The sequence below is a fragment of the Malurus melanocephalus genome, unplaced genomic scaffold (genome assembly GCF_030028575.1).
Source record: "Malurus melanocephalus ecotype Western Australia unplaced genomic scaffold, MMel_1.1 scaffold_16, whole genome shotgun sequence".
Lineage (NCBI taxonomy): Eukaryota > Metazoa > Chordata > Aves > Passeriformes > Maluridae > Malurus > Malurus melanocephalus.
Window position 1 is genome coordinate 2,251,910 of NW_026623248.1, and position 20,146 is coordinate 2,272,055.

Below are 20,146 nucleotides of genomic sequence, written 5' to 3' on the forward strand. Positions count from 1 at the left end.
AAAAAAAGGGAGCACAAAAAACCCCTAACCCAGTCCTTGCTGGCACAAAAGAGAAGTTATTTTTTTACAGATTGTCAGGTTGACCTAACTGCTGTAACTGTGTAATTTTGTTTTTTCTGTTTCCAAATGAAACACAGTGTTYAGCATGTCTTTGGAAAATATAAGAGTACTTTAAAACCATTTGAGCTCTTAGTGAAGTTAGGACTTACCTGAGCAGAGAGAGAAACTATCTTTTCAATATGCAACTGTATTTGTGGACTATTTCTGTGGCAAACCAAGGTTTAGAAATTTCAGAAATGGAATCAAACATTAAAAATCAATGCCACTTGGACCGACAGTTGTAAAACATTCAAGGAAAGTTATCAACCACAGAWAATCGCTTCAATTTTGAAAAAGAAATTCAGGTGCTTTTTAGCATACTACTACAAGCACTGTCTTCAAAAGCATTTGCACTTCTGCCTATTCGAGTAAAATTCTGCCTATTTGACTCAATATAGTTAAATTTTAGTGTTTCATCTTTTGATTTGGAAAAACTAAAGTTAGGTTCCTCTTAGGACACAGTGATATGATATGAGACTGGCTTGTGTTAAACTGGCTCAGAGACAACTTTTTTCAGCCTTGCAACGGATTTATAAAATGTCTCATAATTGGGAACTGGATGTGCAAGGAAGGAAAGCAGGAAAGTTGCAGAGTAGGACTGAGTATTCATTCTCCAAGCCTCCCTCTGTGCAGCGCTGCCAATGCATATTTATCAGACTGCAAACCCTGCACTATCCCAGCTCTGCTGAGTCTCCTCCTGAGAACAGACTGTCAGTTATGTCAAACTGGGTGTTAAAAGCTGCTGGATTTTGCAGCTGGAGCATACGTTTTTGAAAGACTAAACTGGAATCAAGCTCCTTTATCACTGGGAATGAAACGTGTTTCTGAACTATGGTATTCTTTTGTGGAATCAACCACGCCACCCCTTTCCTCACCTCTTCCCTCTCTGGAACCTGAAGATGGATAAGAGTTTCTCAAATGGTCTGAACAGGCAGTTTGCCTAAGTCTCATCATATATATGGTATGACTCAAATCCGAAACTTGGTGTTTTAGGCCTGTGGAGAGCTGAAATGTTCCATATGCAGGATTTTCTGTACATTCATGCAAGAGAGAAGAGACAGCACACTCCATCTATAGAAAATCCTGCAGCTTTTATCCTTAATGACYCCGCACTCCTGCTGTTTTGTGTCTCTATCCAGCACTCTAGTGCAAAGTTGGGGCTGTAACAAATATGTTAATGCTTCCTAGGATTAGACTGACACAGCCTCCTTTTTGAAAAGCTTTTTTATTAGAAAAGTAGGGATTTACAACAGAAGCAGGGAATTTAGGTATGCAGTTTTGTATCAAAATACATGCTAAAACATCCCTTAATTACTAACCTACACAGAAATGCTAAAARCAGGACAAGCCATCCACAAAGTCCAGATAGATTCATTGAAATCTGTCTTACAACRAACACCAAGTGAGGTGCAGGAAGATAGGTGAGGATATCAAACCTGGCTGCTTTGACGGGTCAGTTGTTTAAACAGTAGATTGTATTCACGGTGTGCTCAAGTAAAAACAAAATCTCTATGTCAATATGTTATACAGCATATTTTTTCTGTTCTTGCAAAACTATATTTGAGATTGAATGTGGTGATCCTACAAATGAAGGACCAGTAGCCTGACTTAGAGATTAGGATAGCAAACTTCTTGTTAAACAAACTATTCCAGTGGAAACATACAGTCCTTTCAAATGTTTTTTCTGTTGTTCTTTCTGTTTTGCTTAGCTATTGGACAATGCCAGCTAGGATGGCACTCCCTGGATTCACTCCCTGGTGAATATTTAGGGTTAGAAGAAGAGACAACTCCGTGCCTATTTTCACTGATGATCTTCAAGTCAGAGGTAAAGTTGCTGCTGGTATCATGATGCATTCACTACCTGAACCAACCACTTCCAGCTCTCCTAACTCCATCCTCCTGATGTAGTATCATGACCTGCCTCCACCCTTCCTTCCCACAATTAAATAGATGCTAGCAACTAAAAGAAGCCTTCTTTACAATCATCACCATTTCTGAAGTGCATACTAGTCTCCAACATAACAGTTTGCACATAGCAACCAATGCAAGAAAACTTGGTTCTAAACCAATTTTCAGCTGAGTTTGTTTTTTCTTTGTTGCTTATTCTGCATCCTTCTTCACAATTGCCACTCCAAAGATAAAGATCCAAGAATGGAGTGCTACTGAAGCATGGCCAGATAGCCACAGCATCAAATGATGCTTAAGAAGTCTGTGCTTTCTGGAAGATAAGAAAGAAATGCCTGTAAGAAGCTCTGTCTCTTTTTTGAGAATATCTTCTCTTTCTAGCAAACAATTTAGAGTCTAGTGAGAAAAGCTAGTTCTAGGCAGGAATGGACATAGATTTGTCTTTAAGTACGTTCTGAGCAAGCAAGAGAGATAGGTTATCTTCAAAGTACTAAAGTTTCATTAGCTACACTGGACATTATCTTGACCACCTCTGCTGAGCTCAACAAATCCTTTGAGATGAGCAGAGGTGCAGGGCAAACAACAAGTATGTTCTTGACAGAGGCTGAATCCATAAGACTTAGAAATACCAATAGTAATCACCTGTGTTTTGGTTTACTATTTTAATTAATTATTATTTAATTTAATTATATAGCAGAATTGTTTATAAATTTGATAATTGCTCGGATATATGGCTTATGTAAAACCATCAACATTTCCTTTAACCTTTCAAAACATTTCCTTTAAGGAACAGAGAGAGAAGCTGTTTAAACCTTTGAACTGTGAGATTCCTATCATTTGCAGAGCATTTAGAAACATAGAAATTATAAAATCTTCTCAAAATTATGCAAGTACTAGGATAGAAAAAAACAGGGAGAAGCTAACCACTAGGATAAGTTGTGTCACCACAAAAACACAACTTTCCAAGAAATTTCTTAGAAAGAACAATCAAAATAGACAAAACCTCCACACATCCTCGCAATATGAAGCCAGTTTACACTGAATAATTCAAACTTCTAATTGGAAATAGATGTGGTTTTAACATTTAACAGAATTTTAACATTCAGAAAAAATCTGCACAGAGAATGACAATGATTTTTACTGGGTTTTTTTTGCTTTTGTTATGTTTATTTTAGTATGGTTTTTCTGGTCCTAGCCCTCATCTAACATGAACATGCTACTTCTCAAAAKACTTGTAAAGACTATGTGCTGATAATGGAAGTTGCTCTCAAATTTTAAATGGTACTTACTGAGTCTTTTTCGTATTGGACAAGGTGAGAATCTATTCTATTTTATGAAGCTTACCAAAAATGATAAAACAGTGTACTAAAACCATTGACAGGGACTGATTGCTAAGGCTTCCAGCAGAAGACTGGAGGCAAACATAAGGAGCAAAGGTGCAAGAAGATACTACCCCATGACATGAACAAGASTCATTCACCCTTGCATAAAATTGCCTTTCAAATAAAGCAGCATATTGAAACTACCTCCTTAGTAAGCTGTTTGTACTGTAAGCATATTTTATCMGTCTATTTGCCCTTTTTGGGTCAAACAGTCTGATCCCTTCCCTATTTTAATCCACTTTCTGCAACATGATTGGAAAGCATCTCTGAAAGACAGTTCTAAACTGGACAGGGGATATACACGTACACCCTCACATACTTTAATGTGAATTCTCTTTCACTGGAGTTGCTGTCTATTAAGGGATTTGGTTATTTTSTTTTCATCGTACATTTATGCCTCTCCGCTTTGAGAGCTAACTGTGCTAAAACCAGGTTGCAAAAYTTTCTGATGGGCTGTAAGCAGCCATTTCAAAGCCAGAATAAATAATTTGAATTTAATTAAATAGTATATACTGATTATAACAGCAGGTTTACTTCAAAAACGAATGTCAAAATTGGAAGCTGGGATAGTCAAGCAATCAGTGTGAATTTATCATCTACATCAGTATCATAAACTGATACCAGATTTAGGCTAAATGAATACAACACTGTTATTGCCATTATCAATATTTTACAGCATTCAGGAGTGTGCAGATGCTTTACAGTGAAGATAGATACTGTCCCTATTCCCACAATGCAGCAGGGATAGCAGGTGGATCTCTGATCACTCTAATTCACTGTAGAAATCTTCACACAGGTGAATCTATTTGTGACAGTCATAAATTTCATGCTTCATTCCTTAAATAAAAGGAACTTGGAGTAGGGAATCCGACTTTCTTTGGAAATAAGAGTGTAGATCTAGAAAAAGCTCACTTAGTGACAATTGGATATACAATATACAAGAAAGAAAAGCTACCTTTACCTGTGAAATAAGACAGACTTGACAAGTGTGACAACATCCCGACTGGCATTGTACCCTGCACAGACAATGGCAACGTGGATAGTCTGTGGGAGAAAAGGAACAAAAAGAACAAAAATTAAATCCTGCTCCTCTGTTCATCACTCCTTAAGGACAACACACACATGACACTGCTGTTGTTTAGTGCTGCAATTGCCAGAGATTTGAGTGGGTGTTTTGCAGCTGTTTGCAGCCCACTTGAGGCAGTTTGTTAAAAACATCTTAATTGAGTTATAGCACCATCATCATTCCAAAGTCATTACTATCCCTACATTACATAAGATGTTTGAACAGAATTGCATTTATTAGCTAAGACATATGTGTGCATAAATGTACACACACCCTCCCCAAGTAGGCAGCATACAAAATTCTGAGTATGCAAATATCCAGACATTTTTAATCTTCTGAAGTAAAGTTTAACATTTTATCTGATAATTAGAAGCAGATATTATTTCAGAAATGTATTATTTATATCTTTATGCACAGGTGCTAAGGAGAGGGAGAGCAAGCTCTCATGGATGAACATGGCTGTGACAATTGTTTTGCCAGGCCTGGATGCATCCCAGGGACCTGATGGGRCACAAGCTGTGAAGGCAGGTAGGCACCTCCCCGCCTGTGACTACCAGTGTGGGTTGTACAGGGAAATGTTAATGTRATGTTAAATACAACTCCCACAAACACATTCTCTCCACCTCACGACAATGGTGAGTTATCACTTACTCAGTGCCTTTTTGCCTCCCTTTTAACATGAGGCAGAGGTTTCCTCCTTTCTTCAGGACGAAAGGGAAAATTGAAAAGGCTCTRCGAGTCATTATTTAGGCAGTAAGTACTAATCTGAAAAATGCTATTACGTTACTCTGCTCTGCTTTTAAAATTAGCCATTTCTATTCCCTAGGGACAAAAAAAAAAGAACCCTAGCAGTTTTGACTCCAGGTTCTGTAATCTTCTGTTTCTTAGTGGTCACAGAAATGAAACAGAGCTCACCATGCTGTCAGCACAAAGCTGCCATTGGGGACACAGCTGTGAAACTGCAGGGAAGCCTCATTTGGCTTCCATTTGAAGCTTGGTTAGCTGGTTTCTCACACACAGCTCTCATTTTCCACAGAATGCCCACTATGCRGAGAACAAATGAGGAATTCTGCCTCCTCACATAGTCACAGATTCCCAAAGCCTGGCTGGTAATAGAAGCACACTGACACAAGARGTGGCGTGTGTTGGGCACATCTGAAGAGTCCACAGCCCCATCCATTAAGATCGCCTCRTACAGGGCACAATTTGGATCATACAACTGCCAAGTGGCTGTGCCWCTGTAGAATGTCCACATGAACATCACAGCTGCCTCCAGCCCCAGTGTGCTTCACAAACTCAGGCATATTTAAGATCTGATGCTTTAAGAGGACTTGAATAATTAAGACAACTGTCTTTCCAGAGAGGTGTGAAGAACAAAAGGTACTGCAGTATATTTTGGCACAGCTGTGTGAGGTATTAGCACTTTAAATTTATGTTAAGCTCAATGGGAGCTGAGCATGTTCAACACCTGGCAAAAATTGATTGTATTTCTCTCTTACGGTAAAAAGGGAGAACACAGGCTGCTTATTAATGACTTTTATTGCAGCAGGAGTTTGTACAGTACKCACTGGCATGGGTTTCTGTGGATGCACTGATTCCTGATCTGGCACATACYGCCTCCTCTCTGATTGTCACCTGGTCCTTCTCAGACTTTTGGAAGACCTAAGACCCCTCCCCTCAGTACCAATTAAGACCAAATTAACTGAGAATAGTTTCACCCTTGCTTTAAACATTTCTCCTGAAGGCACTGGACCAGACACAAACCTTTTTGGGGTTTTCACAGAAAAACTGTTCACAGTTTCACTGTCAACATAATTTTATAATACCTATACTTGCCATAAAAGCTCTCCTCAAAGCTCCTCTCTCTACCTTACAACTCCAAAGCAGAGTTTATTCTATCAAGGATTTGCCCACATCTGTTCTTCTTTAATAAATCAGTTTGTTTCAAAATTGAAGGCATGCATTCCTTGCTGTGTTCTAGTAGCTGCTGATGCCTTGGATGCTGCTTCAGCCAGGACACAGTGAGAGCAGCACTTACTACTCTTCTGAACAGTCTTTTCCAGCTCAGAAAACACAGACATTCAGGTACTTTTTGCTCAGTCTCTCTGTGGTGTTTGGTATTATATATCACTTCTATTCCTGCCTGCAATCAGTTATACAAAAGAGCAATAATCCTTAAAAAGATCAGAATTCCAGACCTTTTCTTCCAAGCTTTTGCCTGCAGCATGCTGTGAGACTCAGTCTGTTCCTCTCCTTTCCCTGATTCACTTTCCTCTCTCTCATTGTTTCACTGTTAAACAAAGTCAGTGGAAAAACAGATAGGCCAAAATGAAGTCATCAACCTGAACTGTCTGCAGATGTTTGCATCCTAAGGGAAAACACATTATTTCCAATTTTCTCCACACTTGCTCCAAATGCATGTTTGGATTGAGAGCAGCTGGCTGTACCCAGATTCTGGCAAGATAAGCAATAGTGGCAGGCAGAAGCACTTCAAAGAACTTGCACCCTCCTGAGCACACTACTGTAAGCTTCACCTCTCAGGTTTTGAACATTGTCACCTCTCTCAAACTCCTCTTTTCCATCTGCAAATGCTAGAAGCCTCTATCCCCCATCCCACCAGAGCTGGCCATTGTGATTCACACAAAACTCAATGACTGCAGCTAACACCAAGGAGTGAAGCCACATAAACAACTTCCACAAGTGTCAGCCTGCTTGTTTGGCTCAACATGTGCCTCCAAACTTCTCTGCATGCTMCACTTGCCCCTTTACTGCTGGCACTTCATGATAGTTTCTCACAATTCTGGTCACACTTTAGCCTGGATATTCAGAAGTCACTGCAGGACCAAACTGAGCACAKTCAAAGTGTCCATCCTCCTACAATGCTCTCTTTAAACTGAGTGATGGACATGTTCACCACTTGTGGCAAAGACTCTTGTCCGGACTACCATAGATGCTTTTGGATAATGTAACTCATTGCAGCAAAAAATTAAATGGCAATGCCAAAAGTAGGTGACAAATGACACCCTTTTTCCAGAGTCAATGAATTTGGCCTCTGTTTATACATATGGATACGAATAGGTAATCCAAACACTGTGGAAGTTCATCACAATGTTCTCCCAACTGGCTGAGAATCAGGGACACAAACAGAACTATTTTTAATTGTAAATAATTTAGGAAGCATTCAGGTCTAGGTGGTTCAAGCACTCAAGGAAACTAAGCTTCTTTAGAAAAGGGAGTTTAAGTCATACCAAGGTGCATATTAACATAGTTCAGAAACCTTCAAACTTCAGCTACTACAGACCAGGAAAAATGGTTCCTAAATGCAGTATTTCCTATTCTGGGATACTATTAATGTGAAGAAAATAYCCAAAACCACACAAAGAACTGGTCCTTAGATCCCTTACTGATKAGGAGTATACAGTGCTCAGATGAACATAGTAATAATTTTCCCTCCTTGGGCTACTTTTTGTAATGATGAAATAGTAAGTTCTAAAAACTCTATAATTAGTCCATATAGTTAAAAAATTATCTTTGGCAAGATATTTCATGKTTTAATAATTTTCCAGTAGGCTTTGCATTGTAGATATTTAATCCTTCATAAATAATTGCTGAATGTGATTAAGAGATATTAAAAGTATGTAACAAAATACTTTTGTTTGTTTCCAGGGCTTTTTTTTCCAGTGCTTTACATGTGTTCCATTGCTGAAGTTGGTGAGGATCTGTTCTTGATGGCTGTGGAACACTGCACACTGAACCCTATTGAATAACACTGTTGAGAACAGTGACAATAAAAATATSCCTGTAAAAATGCTTCAGATGTTAAGGATTTTTCCAACCCACTAAATGCTATATTGCTAATTATCAATTTCTTAATATATAATCTTTCCAAAAAATAATTATAAATGCACACTCAGTTCAAGTGAAAGCTCAGTTTATGGAGGTACAAGCTGGAAAGATAGTGGGATAACACTGTAAGAAAGAGGTAAATAATTTTGTTAGCTTTCATTGGCATTATGCTCTCCTCCTGAAGCCTGTTGTTAGCGCTGACATCTGTGTAAGGACTATGCTTACTCATATTTCCAAGGTTTATGKAAAAATTGTCTACTACTGGGAAGGCATGACAGGCTCCTGCTCCCTCCAGGTAGCCCCTTGTCTGGGTGTCTGATTTTTTCTTGCAGTATAGTGCTGGTCCATTTTACAATATCAGAAGAGCTCCCCTGTGATGCAACAGAGCAAGAAGCTGTGACTGGAATGTAATAAACCCACAGCTATCTGATATAGATCACAATTATCATCACACAGATTATGCTTTATCAGAGATTTAATGTTCATTCATTGTAATTGCATTTTCAAATGTTATAATCACCATTTAAGACCATCACAAATTAGATTCTGAAATGTTATCRTCAGTAAATCTCTAAGAACAGACGAAATGAACAACCTATTCCTAGCACTCATAGTCTCCCCCAGCRCCACAGTCTTCTTCTTAAGAACTTGTTTTTCACTATCCAATTTGTTGACTCTCGCTGTGATATATTCCAGGGTCAGAAGCAAAAAAAAAGATCTTGTTTTAACATCTGAAACACTGAAAAAAACTAAAGAGTGAATGGCGTCAAGATGCCCCTCACACACAGGACCAGAATCTACACTAACAGGATAAATGAAGAGACCCTTGGCCAATCTGATAATAGGCAAGTTTAATTTTAACTTCCATTGCTGTAACTGAATTACTGAGTGAATTCCTTAAGAAAAGAGTAAGAAGTTATTTTGAGAWCAAAATGGTGTGTGATGACATAGGGGGATGGCAAATAATGTGTGATTTCATATTTTCTATAAACATTGCCTCCAGCAGAGTGCTAAACCCCACTGAGCAAGTAAACTCTCTGGCAAAACACATTATAAACTGTAAGGCTACTTAAACTACCCCTACTTYAAGCTACTATTTTTGTGTCCCAGATTGGTTGGTACATTGAACAACCAAGAACTGACATTCAGCTCATCACTGCTTGATAAAATAGTAAGGGAAAAGTGAAGTTTGCTGATTGATGGCCTGCTTAAAAGAAATGCCAAAAATCTCACTGGGAGGAAAATCAGACCCTCATTATCTGAAGGAGGGAAAATGAAAAACAAAAACATCCTTTTCCCTCTCCTTTTGATAACATTGCTTCCTTTTTTTCTACACTGATGGACAAAGATATCCAACTGGAAAGCAGTAATTCATTTTCAAACTGTATTTGATATTWTCCATTGACTAGAATTTAACTGAAGAGATAATTAGGTTTTCTTTTTCCTCTCCCACTAATTTTCTTTCAACTTTTATCTTCCAAGTGGCAGAAAGCAAGATAAAAGGTGATATGGCRTTACCCTCTTTGTAGAAATAAATGGAGGAAGCAATTTTTTGTAACTTTATCAGCTGGGATTGGCACAAGGCCTTTTAGCGAGACTTTCTGTTTTGAATCTATCCATATTTGGATTGGTCATCATACAACTAAGTATCTGGATGACATCCATAAAAGTGCTGACATAAAATGGGGAAAACCAAACCAAACAGACACACCAGAACTGTCTTAGAAACAGATCTCCCGTTCCCTGCAGCCAAGCCCACTACTTGTGCACAGCTCAAAGCACCTGCTTCCACAGTAACACCCAGACACACTCMTGAAAGTGAGTCAAAAGTATGGGCTGGCTCCATGACCTGCAATTTAATTAATYGTGAACTGTGAACTGTTCCAGACCAGACACAGAAACAAAGAAACAGGTTTTTTCTAAGCACTCTGGAGTTATTATCATTTAAAACACACAGGGTCAGTTTGCCACAGGTCTTTATTGGCASACCTGTACTGAAGTCAGCTAGAAACAAGGCTTTGATCTTTATACCAGGTTTGGAGACATAAGAAAGAAAAAGACAAAAACCTGCGATGAAATAATAACTAAGAAGACAGTCCAATAATTAAATGTATTAGAGATTTCTAAAAAAAGTAAAATAACAAATTATCTAAAAAGTTGCGTGCAGTTTACCTTTAAGTGGCTGGTTTTGGACAAAAAAGGTTTCGGGGGAAGGAGACAGGGATCTGCAACGTTCTTACGGGATCAAATCTATCAGGCTTTGTTTCTGGCAGGTTCTTATTTATTTACCTCGCACTTCTCCACGGCTGGCTGCTGTCCACACTCAGAGCTGTTCCCTGCCACGATGCCAGCCCGCAGGCTCTCGCTGTCGCCCGTGCCCTCTTCCATGGAGTAGGTTTTGGAGTGGTTGCCGTGGTGGTGAGCAGGGCCTCGGCTCTGCGCCAGGCTGAGCTGCTTGCGCAGCACGCGGTTCTCCTCCTCCACCTCCCGCATGCGCACTTCCAGGCTCTCGCGCTCTCGCTGGCTCGACGCCGTGTACCGAGGGCTGTGGGGCTGTGACTCCAGTGGGGACAGCGACACTGGCTTCCCATCTGCGCAAGGAAACAGACCATTTCTCTCAGGATATACTCAAAGCTGGGTTTTCCTTTAATGTTGGTGTCGTGAGGCAGGGATGTGTTTCAAACACAGCCACGTTTTATGCAGATTTGACACTTCCAGGCATGGTAAACTTGGACAAATACTGAAGTTCTACAAGCTACAGGTCCTCCTAATTTTCAAACCACACTAAGAGATAAGCATGTGTTTCTTTGTTCTCATAGGGCTGCCTGCCAGTCTCTAGTCTGGGAAGACARTCAAGAACATGAGGATTTAATTCAAAGACAATTAATATGCAGTTAAATATATTTTAGAAATGTACGCAACATGAAATAATTTTCCTATTCCCACTTCCTCCACAGTCAAATGACAGCATTTTGGCAACCATTTTGTGTCAAACAGTAGCCCCAGCTGATTCACATGTGAGGAACAGATGGGTTTTATTCAAAAACATAGTATTACGTGCTTGCTGAGAAGTAAGAGGTTCAGAAGGACAGAAATGTTCAATACACATGTGGGTAAAATTCTACAAAGTATTTTGGCTTAAAAAAAAAGGGAATTCAGAAAAACGTAAAAAGGTTCAACACTTCAACCAAAAAACTGTAATCCAGAAATGTGAAATTGGTATTTTCTTTGTTCAAGTAAACACTTAAAATGAGCTAAAGTATAGAACAGAGAAGTTACCTGAAACCAGGGTCCTTAACCAAAGCAACACATTCTACCATGACTTCTCAGTACATTATTGCTACAAAATTTCAAAGGAGAAAAAAGGGTTGCAGATAATGTGTTTTCAAAGGAGACACATTTTCAGATAACTTTAATAAAGCTATAACTATATATATATCCAGAGTCCAAATGCTCAAAAGCTGGTAAAACCCCTTCACCCGAAACTACTGCACAAAAATGGTGAATCCAAATCAAAACAAAGCAAAGCAAAAGACATTGAGTTATCCAGCGTCACAATTAGCAAGATATTCCTTTGCAGTGACGATATGTATCTTATACTAAAGTATTTCTCTGATATAGCTTTCTACTTGCACAATAAATCACAAAATCATAGAATTGTAGGGCTGAAAAAACCTCTAAGGTCATTGAGCTCAACTGTTAACCCAGGACCAACATGTTCACCATGAAACCATGTCCATATCCATGTTTTTTAAACACTTCCAGGGAATGAGATTTTACCATTTCTCTGAACAGCCTATTCCAATGCCTTTTCTATTAAGTCATTTTTTCTAATACTCAACCTAAATCTTCCATTGCACAACTTAAAGCCATTTYGTCTTGTCACTTGTTGCCTGGAAGAAGAGGATGACCCTTAYCCAGCTACAGYCTCCTTTCAGGCAGTTGTAGAGAGYRGTARGGTCTTCTCTGAGCCTCCTTTTCTCCAGGCTGAACACCCGCAGCTCCCTCAGCTGCTCCTCATGATACCTGTGTTCCAGATCCTTCACCAGCACCACTGCCCTTCTCTGGACACAGTCCAGCACCTCAATGCCCAGAAGTGAACACAACATTTGACTCAAGGTGTGGCCTCACCCRTGACGGACATATTTGCTATTTAATGATTTTTCCAGTTCAGAGAGTCCCTTTGGTTTTAACCAAATGGTTTTAATGGTTAAATGAATAGCAGCTTCCATGGTTTATAAAATGGAAATCATGCACTTATTGTTTAGAAGTTCTCCCTAACGAGTACCTTTTTTTGCCTACTGACTCAAAACTATCTCCCTGCTCTAAAGATGTGTTCATTAAGTGTTCTTTTTCACTGTTTTGCATTTACATAAATGATGAGCAATCCTCTAAAATGACTTCATGAGAAAAATAGCTGTAGAAATCAAAACCTCRATTCTAATTTACACTAGAAGTGTAAATTAGAGTTGACTTATACAGGTATACACACCTCCTGTTATGTATATAAATCATTACCTTGATTTTACCATCACTTGGATATAATATTTTGCATTTTCTGGTAGACTACCTCCTCCAAAAACATTTGTAATTTATTGTTTTTATCATTAGCAAAGGTTCTGGATAAATCTGAGCCTGAAAAATGTCTCAAGACAGATTCTGGAGTTTGACCACTGATATATTGAAACTTGAATGCTCCAGCAAACAGTCATTAAAAATTAAATGAGATATTTGAAAAGCCTGAAAATAGGTGCAGCAATAGAGAAATATCAACATAAAGGGCAGAGCCAGGCTACAATTAGACATGCAATAGAATACTGAGTTATTTTTCTCTACCCAGCTTGGAGGGCATGGAACAGAAGTTGTGTTAYTTCTCAGCTGCTGATATGCAAGCCAGGAAAACAAGGACTCATTTGGTTGTGATTCTGTTGCATCCCTATTAATGGACAGCCAGAGTGTATTGTGTAGCAACTCAAGAGACAAAAACARAAACAGTACCTTGACTCACCCACACAACAACCAACCTGTGTTCTCATCAGATACTCAATCACACTACAAATCTACACAAAGACTTCATTGGCAATCAAAACTCCTCACTTGGTGAATATCCAGCTGACACAGATGCTACTCATCACTTCCTATCCTTGTCACTGAATTCTGCTACCTTCAAATCATTACCAGAAAATTTAGCAAGATATGAGAGCAAATGTCAGAACAACACATATCAAAATTTCAAAATATGAAGAAAAATGAAACATATCTTTAGCTATTCTATGGACATAAATCAATAGGTCATAAATGCTGCTTTGCTAAAATTAAAACATTAAAATTATTTTTATCTTTTAGAAAAAAATACCCTTTTTTACATATGAACACTTACAGATATATTAATCAGAAAAGTTGAACTGTTTCTACACAATATTTAGAAGAAACAGCATAGTCTGAAAAAGGGACTGAAAGAAAATCTCACCTCACTGACTCTGACTGGAAGTTACAGCAATTGGCTCAGTGTTTATGCAGCCTTGGCTTTAAATGTCAGTAGTAAATATTTCTCAGTAGTAAATATTTCTGTTGGTATTTAAAAAGAATAAGGAAATCCTGTCAGTAATTAAACTAGCTTGCTTGTTCATCTGAAATATACAATGAGTTGAAATGCACAAAGAGTTGAAATGCACTGGCAGAAATTATCTGTTCTGTTACAAGTTGCTAAGTCCAGGATATTTTCTGGAATGATCTCCTCAGGGTTCMTACAGCTGGAAAAGTCATGTTTTCTTTCTAATACTGCTCACTATTCTCAGGCGTATCATAGTGTATTTGGGATATTTGCACATCCCAACTCTGTTAATGTGACAGTTCCAGGACCCATTTGAAATAAAAGTATAAAACCAAAAGTGAACTGAGTTTGATTTTAATACTCAGAAATAAAGTAGTATTTTTCATATATTCTGAGATTGTATAACTCATAACTTTTTGCACATCTGAGGCTGGCAAGGCCGATGGCAAGATACCATCTGATTTTGTTCTATTATCATTCTGGACATGTGATTATACAGACAGGGAAAAATGCCTCTGGGGAGCTGCTGTCCATTAGGGAAACAGCAACACACACTACCTTGATTCCCTTCCTACTATTCTCCAAGGTAGTGAAAGGACTGTGTTCATCTCACCTCTGAAGAAGGACTAAGTGGATTAATGTTAGGGGCCACTGATGTTTGATTGTGTGTGTCGCTTGGTAGAAGAGTTAAACTGATTGCACTGCACTTGGATTTTATAGTTTATAGTAACAGGCAGAGTGCTCTGAGCTGGTGTCTAGGCACTTTTTATCTAATCTAAATCAAAATAAAATAACACATAACGAGGTCTGTGTGATTTTGGGACCGAAGATCTCCTAGGGAACACTAGAAGGAACATTGCTGTGCTCTGAAGCAAGTAGTACACTTTTGAATGGTGTAATAAATAATAATAAAGCTATTTTTTTATTTTTCATTTGGGATTATTGCTCTATTTTTGAACTTTGGCAGTTTCATATTTAATTTTTTTTCCCTGTATCAGGCCTTCTACTTCAGACTTCTTGTACTAATGCAACTGTACCTACAAAGACCTGCAAAATTCCACTGTCCACAAAACAAAACCCAAACACATAGCTGAATAATTATTTCATGTTTGACAGCAGTCAGTCACACTAGGTCCAGCAATTTAGAAAACTTGACAATCTGTAAGTTMTGAATTCCATGAATTACTGAATGCTTCTGCATATAAGAAATCACCTGGACTTAAGGCAACAGATTTCATTAATACTTAAGCAGAGTGCCTTAGGACACTAGACAAAATAAAGCCATCAGAAAGCAATCCAGAATAGTTCATCTGAAAGGAGAGGGACTCAAGCACTGAATTGTCCTTACATACAAAACCTAAAGGATAGGCATTAAAACCAAGCTCTTTGCTTTGTAGTTAGCAGAGTTGGAGAGATGATAGTCCTGAAAACGACCCAGTGACACTGGGAAGTTGCTGGGGACAGAACCACAGAGAAAAGGAAGTTTATCCAAGGGTTAACTGGGTAAGGGAAAAAGAAGCAGAATGCAGGAAAGCAAAATTCACTCTGATATAGAGAAGAAAAGCACATAAGCAGGGATCCTGAGTTTTCTCAGCAACCCTGATCTGAACTAAAAAGCTTACAATTGTGTTAGGAACTCTCTGAGGCCCATAAATTTATGGAGCATGTTTTAGGAGATTTTAAAACCTTTTTACATTTTGTTTGCTAGCAAGAACAAAYTACTTGTTTTTTGGATGCAACCCTGTGGGAAAGCCCACACTGGAGCAGGTTTGCTGGTGGKATTTGTGACCCCTGTGTCAGGGTGTCACCCTGGAGCAGAATGTTCCTGAAGAACTGCACCCCATGGGAGGAATGCATGCTGCAGATATTTGTGAAGAACTGCAGGGGATGAAAAAGATTCCCACTGAAGAAGTTTGGGGAGGTCTGTCCCCCATGGGAGCGACTCCACTCAGGAGCAGGGGAAGAGTGTGAGGAGGAAGGAGTAGCAGAGACCACGTGTGATGAACTGACACAAACCCCATTCCCTGTTTCCCTGCACCATTACAAGGAAGAAGGGAGAGAAAATCAAGAGTAAATTTAATTTGGGAAGAAGGTGGAAAATGAAGTAGGTTTTTTAGATTGGGTTTTATTTCTCATTACCTTACYGTCATTTGATTGGTAATAAATAAAATTAAGTTTCTTGAGTTCAGTCTGTTTTGCCTGTGACAGTAATTGATGAGTGACCTCTTTCTGCTCTTGTCTTGACCCATGAGCTCTTCATTATATTTTCCCTCCCCTGTACAGCTGAGGAGGAAAATGATAAAGCTGCTTTGGTAGACACTTGGWGTCCAGTCAGGGTAAACCAGCCACTGAAGTCAAACACTTAAAGGYTTGGAAATGTGAGAATGATGGTCTCCTGTTTAATCTTTGCTGTCATTACCTTGTGTCTGATGACAGGATCATTAATTCCATCACCTTTTTATACAAAGAATATCAGCATCACTGTGTGCATACAATAGATGATGATCACAGCTATTTAGCAGGTTGTTTCAGATCATCACTCTTTTTGTGACCACACATACTATTTATTCCCTCACTGGCCTGTGATATTTATGCAGCACAGTGACTTTTTTTTCAAAGATATTTAAAGCAAAGGCAGTACTATGTCCATCTTACAGTTAGGGAAGAAGTTTTGGAATCTCTAACACTCAGAAAATACCGGTCTTGGATGCACAATTGAGATAGGTCTGATATAGTTTTTCAGCAAATAATCACCTTTTCTGCACTACATTTATTCAGCAGACAGCTCCAAATGCAACCGTACACGCTTAACACTTCTGCAATGCAGGAGTCTGCAAGCTGGAAATCCAGGAAATGTGGGGTAAAGTGCTTAGCAGCCACTTGCAACAGCTTTGTCTTAAGAACACGTCATGAACTCGACGGGAGAGACAGAAACAATTTCCCAGGGCAGATTCAACTTCATAAGCTAGGTAGTTTTCCATTTTCTTTGAATACTCCCCTGCCTTGTTTGACTTCCAATCTCTTACATTAACTAAATGGAGTGGTTCAAGAACCACTTTCACTGCATTGCTGCATTTGCTTTGCACACAAAAGGAGGGAGGGGTTGTGTTTCAGAAAGGGTTTGCAGTTGTACCATCAATGATGGCATTATGTTGCACAACTGCAAAGAGCTCTTTATGTGCTRGCAGAGGGAATGCAATTCTGATACCTCTAATAAGGATGGTAAACAGTAAAAGACACTAGGTAAAGAAAAAGCATGCAGTAATAGAATGCAGAAAGAAATAKGGAAAGAAAATCTAAACATACACATCCTTCTTGGAGACAGATGTGAMTTTTTYAATAGTTTGTTTTTTCAAATGAAATAWTGGCTTATTAGCTAGTTATGAATGTTAGCTTATTAGCATATCCAAAACAAGGGWCAATAAGTCTTAAAATACTTGCTCATTTCCTTGTCTAGAATACAGTAACTTTTTTTTTTGTTCTTTCTTCCCATTCTTTGTTTCCCTGTTTTGCATTGCCTTGCCAATATATTTGCCTCTTCAAGAAAAGGACTAAAAATAACATTTCCCTTCTTTCCACTGGCAGTGGAGAAGTAAGAAAATAATATCTTATCAGAGTGAGCACTGAGGGAAAATAAGATTTTATCAGGGACTTGGCTTGATGAAGATAACATGTTATCAAGAGGGGAACTTGGCAAAGATAACACATTATCAATATCAGGAGTAAAGCCTGGGGAAAAGAATGTCTTAATACCTATAAGATTCTAAATAAGCCATCTGTGCTCTTGACAAATTGTTATTTTCTCCAAGTCCCATTCCTGTAAAGAATGATTTTTTTGGCAAACCACTTCTTGAGCAGTTGGGAAGCGGGGGAGAAAGAGGAGAAAAGGAAGCTCCTTCCTCCCAAAGGTAGAGGGGTATTCTCCTTCTTTTCAAAAGCTCTGCGTGTAGGTCAAGACTGCCAATGTGRCAGCCTCACATGTCCAGATACTGAAGGGATATTGTAGGGAAATCTCCTACAACACTTAGCAAGTACACTGCAGAGCATCCCCTGACAGGAGAGAGGGTCAAGGCCCCTTCTGTCCTCTGACCACACTACCCAGGCTCTGAGGTGTTGCCTACAGGATTTTTGGCACTCTTCTCTACAGAGGCAATGACTGGCCATCCCTTAGCAGTAACTTTTTGACATAAACAACCTCATCAAAATTAGCAGTATTCTCTTGGGGTACAAATAAACAAGCCCTTTTAGATTAGTTACAGACATAAATCATCGTTCAGTTAGAGGTCAGCATTCCCACAGCTTAACCTGAGCCAGAGGGTCACGCAGTGCTTCCCACCTCCTGTAGGGTAACACGTCCAACTCAGCTTRAGCTGGTCTGAGCCAGCCCAACTGCCTCTGCCCTGCAGCAACCCCCTCCACCTCCTCCACTATGGGGCCAGAGACAWACCACTGTCTAGTGGGTGCCTGTGCCCTGAAGCTGAAACCCTCTGCAACACAATTCTAAATCTTTAGAGTTTCAATCTGGATGAATTTAAATAAATTGTGGCACCTCCTGGAAAATGAGAAATCCAGTTCATAGTAGGACGGACTACTAACTGCCTTAAATAGCAGAATGTGGGTGAATGCCACTGGTTATTCATAGGAATGGGCAAGCAGGGAATAATTAGAAGGGAAGCTGTGGAGGGCCTGTAGGAGTGTGATGTGAATAATAAAGCACACTTAGGAAAAGGCATATGAATGATATCTGCAGGGTAAGTATTTGTAGCCAGCTGAWTTTCCCTGGTGTACAGTAGGAGTGGGAGGGAAAACAATGGGATTTGTTAATCTGAAAATTTCCTATGGAGGAGCAGCATCTCTTTTTTCATTAACAATTTGGATATTACACCGAGGTATTCCTCTATGATCAGGTGTGAGCTTTGTGTTAAGGTAACTACTGGCAGAATATATAATCAGCACCAGGCAGCCATTACAGCTCTCTGAGGTAAAGTATGTGCCCAAATGTGTCATTGCAGCTGTACACAGTACTGCCACTATCATTCATGGCAGTGGGATGTAAAAAACTGGAGCTATTCTACCTTGGCTCCTGATCAGTAATAGACTGTGGAAGAGMTAGGAAGGGAAAAGTCTAAAATATACCATTTTACAGTGTTTTTTAAAAGGACAGAAAKTACAAGAAATAAATATATATAAGCTTAGAAAATATATATATCGATGTTTCTACAATTGCCACAGTAACCACAAGCAAGAGACRAGCATGCTCAATGCAAGGCCTAGTAGTAGTTAATTCTGATTCTGTTGCTGATGATTAGCCTCAGCTGCTCCTCAATAGAGACTCCAGCTGATAATTATCAAGTTAAACTTCGGAGCAGTATTTGCATATGTAAAGCATGCTTTCCCTGCTGAAGCAACAATGGATGCTATAATGCATTTCCTGATTGTACCACTCTTGGATTTCGGGAACCTGGGCAAAAGAGTCTACTTTGCATATCCTTCCTTACCCTCATCAGGCCAACCATTCATAAAAATTACACTTGAACACATGGGCATCTACAATCTACAGTGGAAAACATTCCTAACTCTGCACAAGAAAAACGCCACCATCCATTTCAACCAGAATAATAACACAAAATACAGTTCTGTATATCCCTCTGAACATTTCCCTAAGCTTCACTACAATCTAAAAAMTGTGCAACAACTGGTCTGTGACAAGGTAGCCGGATCATCTCAAAAGATACATAGCAGTTCCAGTGGACAGATTTGATCCATTAGTTCCCAATGACCTCCAGATGTGGAGGAAAATTCAACATCATAATGTGATTCTTGGTTAAGCTTTTTCTCATCTTACTTTCTCCAGATCAGAATTTCATTTCCTAAATATGATACTTGGTCATCAGCAACAGCCGTGCCCCCCTGACTAACTGTACTGTCAAGAATACAGATAATGCACACAATGTGTAGATTACACATATCTGGTCAGTTCTCTTTGTTTTCATAATTCCATGACAGACAAGGCATGCSCAGATCTGTGTAAAACCCGAGGAGTTCAGAGGCACAGTTCCTTTAGGGACAAGGAAACATGAAAAAGAATTGGGAAGATCTTTCTGGAATCTATAAGAAAACTACCTGTGCCTCCATGTAGCTACCATATCACTTTGGTTTGAGTCCATTGTAGGTTTACTATTAACCGACCCCAATGCCTTTTTTTAATCAGACAAAACAGAATAATAAAGCAAAAGATCTATTAATTTGATTATAAAAAACATAAAGCAAAAGTTCAGCTTTAGTTAAACATGG

The 20,146-nt window shown here is 39.1% G+C and overlaps 1 protein-coding gene across 2 annotated transcripts in view; it reads right to left on the reverse strand.

Annotated features, from left to right (window-relative positions):
* LOC130585316 (xylosyl- and glucuronyltransferase LARGE1) overlaps window positions 1-20,146 on the reverse strand; it is a 273,505-nt gene that overhangs the window by 136,614 nt on the left and 116,745 nt on the right. For both annotated transcript variants that reach the window (XM_057385770.1, XM_057385761.1), the window contains 2 exons: window positions 10,588-10,889; window positions 4,348-4,430 (listed from right to left, as the gene is read on the reverse strand). In XM_057385770.1, the coding sequence (XP_057241753.1) occupies window positions 4,348-4,430; window positions 10,588-10,889 (385 nt within the window). The remainder of the gene's footprint in view (window positions 1-4,347; window positions 4,431-10,587; window positions 10,890-20,146) is intronic.